Source organism: Paramisgurnus dabryanus, chromosome 4 (assembly GCF_030506205.2).
Source record: "Paramisgurnus dabryanus chromosome 4, PD_genome_1.1, whole genome shotgun sequence".
Taxonomy (NCBI): Eukaryota; Metazoa; Chordata; class Actinopteri; order Cypriniformes; family Cobitidae; genus Paramisgurnus; species Paramisgurnus dabryanus.
The window spans coordinates 35,430,036-35,443,323 of record NC_133340.1 but is presented as its reverse complement, the minus strand read 5'-3'; the positions used below and the strand labels follow the sequence as shown (position 1 = coordinate 35,443,323).

General features: G+C 36.3%; 1 protein-coding gene across 2 annotated transcripts in view; it reads left to right on the top strand.

The window, feature by feature from the left end:
• ttyh3b (tweety family member 3b) overlaps positions 1-13,288 on the top strand; it is a 43,103-nt gene that overhangs the window by 20,796 nt on the left and 9,019 nt on the right. For both annotated transcript variants that reach the window (XM_065254367.2, XM_073814393.1), the window contains exons 5-12: positions 1,237-1,457; positions 1,546-1,641; positions 5,876-5,948; positions 6,178-6,253; positions 9,695-9,750; positions 10,834-10,926; positions 11,139-11,231; positions 12,876-13,012. In XM_065254367.2, coding sequence (XP_065110439.1) covers positions 1,237-1,457; positions 1,546-1,641; positions 5,876-5,948; positions 6,178-6,253; positions 9,695-9,750; positions 10,834-10,926; positions 11,139-11,231; positions 12,876-13,012 — 845 coding nt within the window. The remainder of the gene's footprint in view (positions 1-1,236; positions 1,458-1,545; positions 1,642-5,875; positions 5,949-6,177; positions 6,254-9,694; positions 9,751-10,833; positions 10,927-11,138; positions 11,232-12,875; positions 13,013-13,288) is intronic.

The following is a 13,288-nucleotide window of genomic DNA, read 5'->3' as shown; positions in this document are numbered from 1 at the left end:
GGGGAGCTGTAAGTCATTTTTACATGGAAACTACATAGTGTTGCTTTAAAAAATGCTTCAGAAGTATTGTTCATTGTTAGCTAATGCATTAACTAATTGTTAACAAATAAAACCTTATTGTAAAGTGTTATTCCAATGTGTATATAGATTAGAGCTGTCACAATATTAGACTTTCAGTACACAATTATTATGCAAAAAATATTGTGATATTATCACAATATCCATTGACTACCCCCTCAGTACTATCAGTCAAGTTCATCTTAAGTATTGTTTATCTTATTGGTAATACATTACTTAAAGGGGTGTTCATAAGACTGATAATAATGACATGACACGTGTCATGAACATGAAGAAAATTTTTAGGCACGTTTATGCCAACTGTCATTAAGTGTCATTGGTTCAATTATGTCATTTTTAATGCAAAGATGACATTGATTGAGATGTCTTTGTTGTGACAACTTGACATAAACCAAAACATCATAACGTGTCATAAACATGACATAGCAAAATAATTATCAAACTTAAGAAACTACCAGGTTTAATGGGTTAACATTACATTAAAATGTAATTTAAATGTAATTAAGTGTTAATACTCTGTCAAATTAGAGTAAAAAAAGTATTATTAATACTTAATGACATTTTAATGACAAATTATATTTGTACAACTGTAGTTGAGGTCAAGAAAAATATTATATTATAAAACTATTTGACAGAGAACTATCACTTAATGACATTTTAATGACAAATTCAGTTTGGATCACTGGTTAAAAGTGGTCTTGGTAATGTCAAGTTGTCATGACAAGTTATGATGTATTGGTTAATGTCAAGTTGTCGTCATAAAGACGTCATCTTTGCATTAAAATTACATAATTGAACAAATAACACTTAATGACAGTTGTCATAAGTGTGCATAAAATCTCCTGCATGTTTATGACACATGTTATGTCATGATTATGAAGGTGTCATGTCAGTCTTATAAACACCCCTTCAAGTAAAGTGTTACCATTTTATTTTATTAATTTTTGGCCAATGAATTATACTCAAAAGACTATAAAGTAGAGAAACGGAAAGAGAGTTTGTAACCTTTGTGGTTTATGGCTGCTGAATTATTAGTTATTGTCAGTATCGGTATATTGTGACATTCCTAATATAAATTTGCTCGGACCTAAATTAAGTTAAGTTAATTTTAATGGGACCCAATTTATTTTCCTAATGAGTGAGCTTGTCTTGCCTTAGGTATCGGAGAGCACCAGTAGCCTAAATGAAACCGTACAGGAGGGCCTGATTCAGCTGGAGACTGTGTACTCCAAACAGACAGACTACCTGTCCATCGTCCACAAACTGAAGGGCCAACTGGACGAGCTGATCAAGCTGATTGTGGAGGTGCCTTTCTGGAACAATACAGATCTCTCACTGGATCGCCTGGCGTCTGTCACCGAACAGTACGACTGGTACAGGTAATCTTGCACCTTGGATTTTATCTTAGAGATTCATGATGAGAGTTGAAAAATTGATTGTGTGTATTGTATGTTGTGTGTATTCTAGGTGGCTGGGTTATCTTGGCTTGCTACTGTTTGATGTGCTAATCTGTCTGCTCGTTTTGGTTGGTCTCATACGCAACTCAAGAAGCATCTTGATTGGGTGAGTATCATCTCCAACACAAATGTCTTTTCTTAGACTAAAACAAACACATGGGCCAAGTTCGGTATATGTAGACAAATAGGTTTTGGTAAGCTTTAGACTCTAAGTAAAAAGTAACACTAGACAGTCCAGAGATTCAAATTCCAGTTCGGAAATTTCTGTTAAAAACCCATTTTGTAAAAACCATCTATTTTTAGCCTGTAGCTATGCAAAATTGAAATCCATTCTTTATGCTTTAGAAATGCAGAGAGAGAGAGAGAGAGAGAGAGAGAGAGCACGAATCAGAGAGAGGAGATGGCAGAGGAGAAGAAATAGATTGGGGCTAAATAAAATCTATTTAGTCTTCAAGGAATGGTGAAGATCTCCCTTTGCTTCGGCCTGACTCACGTTCTCACTCCTCCCGCTAAAATCATACACCCGTTCTGCTTCTGTTTGTGTTTATATTAGCGTTTGTGGGTTCATGCATGTGCATGTGTATGTAGAAGCACATTTGGTCAGTAGGAGGTTGTTTGTAACTCCAGAGATGTTTACTAACTGGGTTACTCACTGTGAGCTTAGATCTAAACAAGCTATCAAAAAATATCCATCAGAAGCATCTAATTGGGTCTTCAATAAATCTGACATTTAGCTATTTAAATCTAGTAAACATACTGTAGAAAGAGTTGAAACCTGAATGCATCAGATGCTTACCGGTACATGGCTAAAAGCAATAGTTCACTCTAAGGGCCTTTTTACACCTGGTCACTTCATGTGTTTTGTCAGATCAAATGCCTATCTGATATGGTAAAACTGTTTCATTTAGGCCACATAAATGCGTCTTTGCAAAACGGATATGAATCCGAATCTGGTGCGCCCAGGTGTAAAAAGCCCCAAAAAGTCAAACGTCAGTCATATGAATGTGAATGAAGTTTGCTCTTTAATAGCAAAGTTTACAGTTGTTTCACTTATCTCTTAAAGGTGCCATTTGTAATAATTGAGGTAAAAGATTTTTAAAAATTAGTTACACGCATCAAAAGAATGAGAAGAAATAAGGGCAAAGATGTCATAAAAAAAATGACAAGGTATAGTGCTGCAGAAATATCAATCTGAATTAGCATGCTAAATTACTAGCTACAGCCCGACTGGTGTTGTAATACCAGTTTCGACCATGGGAGGCGGTATGCGGGCCACGCACATAACCGCCAGCCAAACTGCAATACACGAATAAGTGGGAGTACAGCCCTCTACTAGTACCGCTGCGTCTGAAAACTAAGGCAGCTGACTTGTTGATTTAAGATTTATGAATGCAGCTCAGAGAAATGCAATTCGGACAGCCATGGATTCGGACATGCCTTGATGCATTCCTGCCTTGCAATAGGGGTTTCGGACGTATTTCAGTTCAGGGAAGAGAGCGGAAGAATGGCTAAAGCAAGAGACATTTACCACTACCACAAACATTTGCTGCAGGGAACAACGCGCTCGGAATCACAAATAAAATATGATAAATAAAGTAACCGAACCAGAGTAAATACTGGCACTGCTTTTCATCGCTGGAGACAACTAATGAACATGAAAGAAATGAGGTTCGACTCCGAAATGACAACTTTTCTTTTCGATTGGTAAGTAAGATGCTGTTAGTATTTCGCTAGAAGTTCACTTATAATAGGCATTGCCATAACCTATGCTCAGCTTGTACATGAACTACGGCTTTGTGCAGTAAATGTGGCTCCCTCTGAAAGCAGCTGATGGCGATTCACTTTTAATCAATAAACTTGCTTCACTGACGAGAAGCGCAATGACTATCGCATGCAAATTATTGCGCATCCTTATCTGTTAACGTTTAATAGTTAGCTCTACCCACGGATCCGATCCGGTTTTCACCCGTTATCTACCAAGCTGATGCTAAAATGTAACATTAGCTAAGAAGCTTGAAATGTCTTCGATTATAATGAATACCAAATGGACGCACGAAACGTAGCGGAAAACATTGCAATTTTAATGAGACAGAATGTTTTTTTTGTGACTAATGATAACTTAGTTGCTAATGTAAATCAAACTTGATATATGCTGCTGAATTTGCAGCTGCTAAATTAAAATAGACCAACTCACTTTTCTGGAGGTATACTGCCCCCGTCTGTTTGGCGTGTGGAGTATGAATTGATTTTTTTTTGGGCGGACATGTTAAATGGTCCCTTTAAGTCTCTTGTTTCTCTTAATAATGCTTATAAGAAATAAAAATAGAAACGAATGAAACCGTAATGTACATGTAAAATTATCTGGATTTGGGTACATTTGATGAAAAATATTCATATTTATTCATATTTAATTCATATTAGGGTTGCGTATCGGCAAGAATGTCACGGGTTGCGGTGTCAGGAATTACAGATGAGAACCCAAATGAAAAGATTTTTGAAACAAAACAAAGCAGGAGAACATGGGGACGGGGACAAGAGATAAGACACTGGAGACACATGACCCAATAAGCAAGGCCAAGTGTGTAATGTTGTGGCACATTATGGTGCTATAAAATGAGACTGTATATTGGGGTATGTCCTAATTTAGAGGATTTTTTTTTTGAAAAATGTAAATGTAAATATTGAATTGTTCAATATTATTGACTTAAAGTTGCAGACTTGGCAAGTCTGAGCTCAGTTTGTGACATTGTTGAGATTGTTACTGAAACTTTTATGGGGACGCAGGAGACTTCAGCAAACATTTCCATCTTCTCTCCATTTAATCTTGTTGAGAAATAACATCTATGAGAAATAATTGGAATATTAACTCTTTCGCCGCCAGCATTTTTAAAAAAAGTTGCCAGCCAGCGTTTTTCATGATTTTCACAAAAGTTTAATGCCTTCCAGAAAATGTTCTTCTTTAAATATTTAAACATACAATATACCAAATGAAAGAACAGACCCTCTGCTTTCAAACAAAAAAAATGTTTCATCCTACCTTCAGTGGTTCTTTTGTAATCAGCTTTTGAATATGGGTAGGTTTCTGCAAAAACACCACATTTTGAGCAAAAAGCAGAGATAATTCAATTTTTGTGACGGACTTTTAGAGATCCCATTCAGAGCGATCTTTAAAACAGACACGGACATGCAGCCGCTTGCCATAGGGCAATACTTCCGGGTTTAAAAAGTTGCGGAAGGGCGCCACCTGGTGGATAATTGCGGTATTGTGGAAAGCCGGAAATACTCGTCATTGGCAGGGAAGCGTTTTCTCTTGATTGACCAGATATCTCGTCAATGGCGGCGAAAGAGTTAAAGGGATAGTTCAGCCAAAAATGATATTAAACCCATAATTTACTCACCCCCAAGCCTTCCGAGATGCATATGTCCATCATTTTTCATACGTGTTGTTGTAGAACTATCCATATTTAAACATTTATAAACTAAAATAACTAGCTTCCAGTAATGCCGTCATTTTAGACTGCTCTGTATTAAGGAGTGAGTATCAGCGTAGTGTACGCACTTTTCATAGTGACATATGACAAATTGCACATTTTTTGGACTGAATGTAAAGTTATGGACCCATTTTATTGAAATCATCAGTTTAATAGCATTTTTGGCCGAACTATCCCTTTAACCTCATAAGACCTGAGCTTAGGTTTGTCTTTTTTCAGATTTCTTCCAGCTATTTTGGGGCTAGGAAGAACCAATAAATATAATAACCAACATATTTTTCTTTTAACACGAAGCAGTGTAATTATCCACGTTTTTTGTACAACAGGTTCCAGAATTAAGTATTATGGTGCAAACAACTAAAAAATGTATCTTAGGTTTTAGGAGGTTAAAGAAAACTCATTTCTGTTTTTTTTAGTTATGGGATATTTCTATTTTTTGTCTTTTTGTATTGCAACATTACAACATCAACACAACTTTCAACACAAATATTTAAACTGTAAAAATGCTATTATTAATAAAATAATTTAAAACATGGCGGCTCCATGTATGGGGACCCACGGTGTATGTAGATAAAAACAGCTCATTCTAAGGTAATAATGAAAACAATACAGTTCATTTTGTAAGGTCTTTATACACCGCTGATAATAGTTATGTATATTATATTGCATTTCTGTCAAGAGATCTTTCTAAAAGTTACACAATGCACCTTTAATGTATATGTGAATGTACTTGTTGAACAGACTGTAAGTCACTTAAAAGTGTCTGTCAAATGCATAAAGGTAAATATATGTATTCAATATAATCAGACATCACAATCACATTCTTTAATCTGTTTCTCTTTTCTGTAGTGTTTGTTTGCTGGGTGTTTTGACACTGGTGATCAGCTGGACTTCTCTTGGGTTGGAGTTCTCTGTTGCTGTGGTGAGTAAATGTCCAAAAATGCTTTTAATTCTCTAAGCCTGTATTTCTTTTGGACACTAAAGGTTCAGTCATTTAATCCTAAAATAAATCTAAAGGCACTTCAGGCACATAATTAAAGCCAGGCTCAAATAAAGCTCATCTCTCACCAGTCTGTCACTATCTTTGACAGCCCAATTCAGTTCTCGAAGGTTGTAAATAACTCTGCCTAATGTATTTTTCTCTTTCTCAGACTGCCAGTGATTTTTGTTTTGCCCCTGACTCTTACATCACCAAAGTGACACATGAGAAAGCAGTTATGAACCAAGGTATCCTCAGACAAACACATCAGAGTTAAATCTGTTATGTTTAATTTGCATGTTTTAAATTATAAATGTTATGATTTATGATTACCAATATTAAAAGTAACATAACACACGCAGTTTTTGCTAATCTCATGTTAATTTTGAGTACCTATAGAGTTGTATTACATCCTTCATATTTTTAAAAAATCTTTAGTTTTATCAGAATTATAAAGACAGTTCAGCTGTACATCTACTTTCCGGAAAAAGTCGAGTTCCTGGAGGCGTACCGTGGGCGGAGCGAGTCACGAGCAAGCAACACACACCAAACATTATCCCACTATCTCTGGATAACTTATGATTCACTACATGTTTGTGTCGTTTACACTTACACTGCCAACAAAACACATTTCATGCAGTTTTAGAGTCTGCGACTCATGACCAGGTTGGGACCGTCCCATTTCAACGAAATCCAGCGTTAAACAAACACAAACGTACATCTCCGCTTCTACCCCGGATAAACAAAATACATAAATTTTTCTGGGTTCATTGGAAAGCTGAACAAGCTTAAATTTACCTCACAAACAAAAACACAATTCTTTGGTGGAATTGATTTTGTGTTTGTGTGTGCGTGCGCTATCCAGGTTGAAATGCCCATATAAGGAATTCCACTGTACTTGTAGCACTGCTTACGCAACAGATTCAGCAGTCGAAAAAAACTTTTCGAAACTTTTACGAACCCAGACGAATTGCATTCAGCACAGAAATACTCCGTCATACGTCCAAATGTTTTTTTTTTACCTTTGCCAATTTTTAGCGTGAGGAAACAGTGTTAATAAGTCACAATGCATGACATACTGTCAACCCCCCCCCAATATCAAGTACAGTAGCCTCCAAAAATACTATTAAAAATACACATCCACAAACACACGTTTACTTAGCTTTCTAAATAGGGACATGCCTTATGCTGCGTTCACACCAGCCGCGGTAGAGGCATCAATCGCGAGTGATTTCAATGTTAAGTCAATGTAAAGACACATTTACGCATGTCTGGAGGTATCGCGGTGCGAATGAGGCATTTAGCGCTGCGTGGTAGACGCAAATTCGCTTAATTCATGCGTCTAGTTCGTGCAAATGACGCGAATTGAGCGTTGCTCCATGAAACGCGCAAGTTGAAAAATTTGAACTTTAGAGGAAATTCGCGCCACGGCAACCAATCAGGAGCTTGCTCTAGTACTGATGTGATTACAGGAAGATAGTGGAGTTGCAGAAGCCCCTCCCATGACGTGAATTTCTGCGTGAATGTCTCAAATGACTAGAATTTCACTAGCTCCTTTCACACGCAAATGAAGCGAGGAAACTCAAAATTATCAAGCTTCCAACTACGTGCAAATAGCGCGTGAAACAATCGCGTTTGGTGTGAATCCAGCATTAGACTGCATTGTTTTTATACCTAGCTAGAATAAATACCATGTGCATGTCCCCAAAATGAGTTTTTGTTAAATGAACGCAAATGAAGCGAGTAAACTCAAAATTATCAAGCTTCCAACTACGTGCAAATAGCGCGTGAAACAATCGCGTTTGGTGTGAATCCAGCATTAGACTGCAATTGTTTTTATACCTGGCTAGAATAAATACCATGTGCATGTCCCCAAAATGAGTTTTTGTTAAATTTTACGTATTAATTTGTCCCCAAAATGATGTTAAGTTCATATACAAACATACACACTAATTCATTCCCTTAAACTGTTCTGGAGCATTGCTATGCAGAAGGGGTTTTCTTTGAAGGGTGTCTGTGTACAAAGCCGGTTTTGTGTCCTGCTCTCAGACTTCGGCTTTTTAGGACAGACATGAACATAATTGCTAATTAGTTCCCACAGGGAATACGATTCATAGCCAATGCAGTGCTACACAACACACTGACAATCAATTTATACAGTATATCAATGCACTTTAATGACGTGTTTTTTTTATTTCCCCTTGTCCAGTAAACTGAATACATTAAAGCCTCAAATACTGGAAGTGTTTAATACTCTACATTAATGCTCAACATAATGCTCTCACATGTGTACATTTCATCATACCTATACTCTGTAATGTTAAACCTGGTGGACACTTTACCGCATCACTCCCTTTATCCATCTGCACCTGCTGTGAGAGTAGCTGATGGATCAGATTGTGAGGTTAATTAATCATTAAATCTCAAGCTGAGGTCACTGCAGTTCATTTCAGTCCATATTTCTTCTAGCACACCACGACCACGCAGTAATAACCAAATATCATCCAGTGCCATCACACACAGATTGGAAACTCGATATCTTAACAAATCACAATGCTTCTTGGCATTGTTAGTAGTTGTGTCCAGCTGGCTTCATAAATAGTGAACTAGCAGATCACAGTGACTCATGGTAGAGGCAGATGTCCGCAGTGTTACCAACAGATTTACTGTTCATCTATAACATAGTTCTCCTTAGTGTTTTGTTATTTACATTAGCGTTTTTTTTTTTGGGACTGGTTTAAAGCTGTACACACTTATGCATTAAGAATTGTACACTTTTAAAGGGATAGTTCACCCAAAAATCAAAAGTCTGTCATCATTTACCCTTGTGTTGTTTTTAACCTGTATGAGTTCTGTTAAAGGAATAGTTCACTTTAAAATGAAAATTCTGTCATCATTTACTCATCCTCATGTTGTTCTAAACCTGTATGAATTTCTTTTTTCTGATGAACACAAAATAAGATATTTTGAGAAATGATTGTAAACACACAGCAGTAAGTGACCATAGACTTCCATAGTAGAAATAAAAAAATATGATGGAATTGAATGGGTATCGTCAACTGTGTGCTTACCATCATTTATCAAAATATTTTCTTTGTCATTTATCACAATACTTCCAAAATATTTTTTTCTTACTATGGAAGTCTATGGTAACTTACTGCTGTGTGTTTACAATCATTTCTCAAAATATCTTCTTTTGTGTTCATCAGAAAAAAGAAATTCACACAGGTTTAGAACAACATGAGGATGAGTAAATAATGACAGAATTTTCATTTTAAAGTGAACTATCCCTTTAAAGACAAAAAAGATATTTTGAGGAATGATGGCACACAATTGACGGTACTCATTGACTTCCATTGTATTTGTTTTCCTACTATAAAAGTCATTGGGTATAGTCAACTGTGTGGTTACCATTTATTTATCCTTTGTGTATATCTGTGTATTTTGTGTGGAAGTAAGAAACTCATACAGGTTTGTAACAACACGAGGGTGAGTAAATAATGACAAAATATTCATTTTTGTGTGAACTATCCCTTTAAATACTACAAATGTGTTCCATAGTAAGTGCATTATCAGTGCCAAAACCGCATGGGTTCCTTACCTTAACCTTTATCAAATGCACCAAAAAGAAAATTGTAAATTATTATGTTTGTTAATATTAACCTCTAATGTGCATTTATGTGTTTTAGACATCTTGCAGTACTATCTCAAGTGCAGCATGGGACAGACCAACCCATTTCAGCAGGTAGTTAATATTTCTTTCTTTGTCTCTCTTTGTTTCTCTCTATCATTCACACAGCACTTTGGTCCTAAAATTGGCAGAGAGGCTTTTATGTGAACGCAAATGCATCCTGCAAATGTTCTGGGATCGCTCCCGTAAAGCGGACCTAGTTACATGCCGTAACATACACGAAAAACTTTCTGTGTGAATAAGATGCAGAAACAATGCAGGGGTGTGCGGTATTAACGGTGCATTCACACGGGGCGTAAGCGTTAACGTTTCCCATTCACTTTTAATGGGTGACGTCATGCATTGCCGAACTGAATTGTGGATCCGTCGGCGTCGCGGCAGAAGTGAAACATTTCTCAACTTCTCAAGCGGCAATGTGTGCATCAGCCAATCATATCGCCTTATGCAAATAACCTAGGCAGAGCAAGCCATATTACGTTTATGGAAGACCAGAGCTGGGGTTGCGGCCACTATGATTGGCCGTTGGCCATGCTTCAGACTAGCCTTCCGTCAAGCGTTAACGCTTACGCCCCGTGTGAATGTACCGTGAGGACGTGCGTGTCATCGCAACCAAAGTTATGGTTCAACTCTTTGACACAGGGATTTAAACGCAGATCAAGATTCACGACAAGAAATGTCAACAAACTGGACTGAAGCAGAGATCGGGGAGTTTGTCACTATCCACGCTGAAGCTGAGATCATTACACAGGATGATATAACAGCACATCACGCGCTCCTTATGATCTTGTCATAACTAAAATGCACATGCACGGTTTCTAGAGAGATAAATCACGGATAATTAGCAAACGTAAGACGCTGTGGAAAAAAGTCACATGTCTTTACGGGATCTTTAAGGTATGAATGCATGAACAGATTCCGGAAAATCATTGGCATTGTGAATGAACCAAAAATCAAACCTTCCCGGATAAATCCCGGGCACATTTTCTGTGTTTTTTACATAATCTCTGTGTGAAAAGGGCTCTCTCTCTCTCTCTCTCTCTCTCTCTCTCTCTCTCTCTCTCTCTCTCTCTCTCTCTCTCTCTCTCTATTAATTCCTGATGTAAGCCATTAATTATAAATTTCTCTTCCCATTTGCAGAAACTCTCTGGAAGCCACAAAGCACTTGTAGAGATGCAGGATGATGTTTCCGAGCTCCTGCGCTCAGCTATGAAAGAATACCCCAAGACAAAGGTGCGAGTGCATGTTTGATAGTATGTCATTGTAGTTCGGTTTAGCATTGCATTAGCAGCGCCTCCATTCGAAGAGACTACACATACTAATAAAATATCAGCTTTTAGTCATTTTGGATGGCACTCTGTCAAACGCATAACTGTAAATAAATGAGATTGACACTGTGGCATGTGGTTACGTTCTTTGTCTCTTTTTTTTGGGCTGGTTATCAGAGTAACCTGGAGGAGATGCAGGCGGTGTTAAATGCCACTGAGATCAGCCTTCACCACCTCACTGCCTTGGTTGACTGTCGGAGCCTACACATGGTACGCGTGTGTTTAAATGTTTTTGTGTGTGTTGTGATCTTGCTGAGCTGTACAATGTATAGGGGTATATTCTCTATTATGATAAAAATATATCTTAGTTGCATAATACTGCATATAGTGATTTCTTAAATATAAATATACACATATTAGGTTCTGTAAATGTTTTACTTTATGTAAAAAGATGGTTTGTGTATAACATAGCGTTCCCAATGAATTTTCATTACTTTTTCAGTCTTGTGATTATCGGATACGAATTTTGAAAAATCATTACATAGAGATTGCACTCGTAAAGCATTTCTTACCGCTTAGCATAAGTAGAAGATATAAGATTGACATTTATAGACATTTCAATGTATTTATATGACTTTATAGAACTATATGAATTTCAGTCACATTTCCAAGCCTGGAATTCATGATTTTGTAATCACCTGACGTTTTACAGGAATATGAGAAACACTGCATATTTTTATTTTCGGTATTGTTTGTATTAGTATATAAATATGTTTGGTTCACAAAAGCTACAGTAGCTTAAAAATGTACATTCAGGCATAATTGCATTCAATAATTCTGCCTTTATTTTTTGGCCACTTTTGGTGCCATCTGCACCTTTTGATGGTGTATTATACTAATATATATATATATATGTATATATATAAATACAATCGAGACTTTGCATGGGTATTTATACCACCAAATATTGCTATTTAAGGTATCACTATGGTTAAAAATTTGAGTAAAAACTTTATTTTTCATTTTAAGGTGTACATTTGCATGGAATTGCCCACATCTATATCTATATATAGATATAGATACAGATATATAGATATAGGTATAGATGTGGGCAATTCCATGCAAATGTACACCTTAAAATGAGAAGTAAAGTTTTTACCCAAATTTTTAACCATAGTGATACCTTAAATAGCAATATTTGGTGGTTTAAATACTCATGCAAAGTCTCGATTATATTTTTTAAAGAATTTATTTTATTAATTTCCATAGTTAATTAAGCGCAATTTCAAAATTGTCAATGCCACGTCCATAACATAGTTTTTTTTCTTGGGCTGTCAAAAAATGTATCACGAATAAATACATTTATGAATTTAAGAAAAAATATTATTAAGGTATATTTTTTATTTATATTTACTGTATAATATAAAGTATATCAAAATATATATACAGTAAATATACATGTAAATGTTTCTTAAATACAAACATTAATGTATATATACACATTTACACACAGTGCACACACATAAGTTATGCAAAAAAACTTTTTTATTTTGTATGCAATTAATCGCAATTAGTCTTTTGACAGCCCGATTTTTTTCTCATAAATTCACATTAATGCATTTATAAGTAAAATAAATTTAAAATGTTCTTTGAAAAGCCTTCTCCATTTATTGAGTATTATTGCTTGTGCATTTTGAGTATTGATTTCTGCATTTTGGTTCACAGAATTCCTTCAAAGAATATTTACAGGATGTTTGTACAGTAAATGTATTCTCTGAGAATTTATATTTCAAGTTTTGACTGCAAATCAATGGCATCCATAACGCTGAAATTGCTCAAGTGTCTCTTATGCCGCTTTTAATTGTTGCCCTGTAAAGCAATGATGGACTGTTCATATCTTTCCTTCTTTTACAGGATTATGTGCAGGCTCTGACTGGACTGTGTTATGATGGGGTCGAGGGGCTGATTTATTTGGTCCTGTTCTCCTTCGTCACCGCTCTGATGTTTAGCTCCATCGTTTGCAGCGTGCCTCATACCTGGCAGGGCAAGAGGTGAGAGGGCAGAGGTCAAACTGCTGTGCCAAACAAGACGGGCAAAATGTGAAGGATGCCATTTAGTTTTTCTTAACTTACTACTTACCAAAATACACCAACATTAACAAATTTTTAATTACGCTTCATTAATCTGTTATATTAAGCAAAGTTAGGGAGAATTGACTGCCACTGTCTGACACGTGTATTCAATGTTTTAATTTTCACATCTGCCCCCTCTGTTTTCTCACATTAATCATCTTCTCATGACTGTTTGTAGCTTCGGTTGTCTTGTCG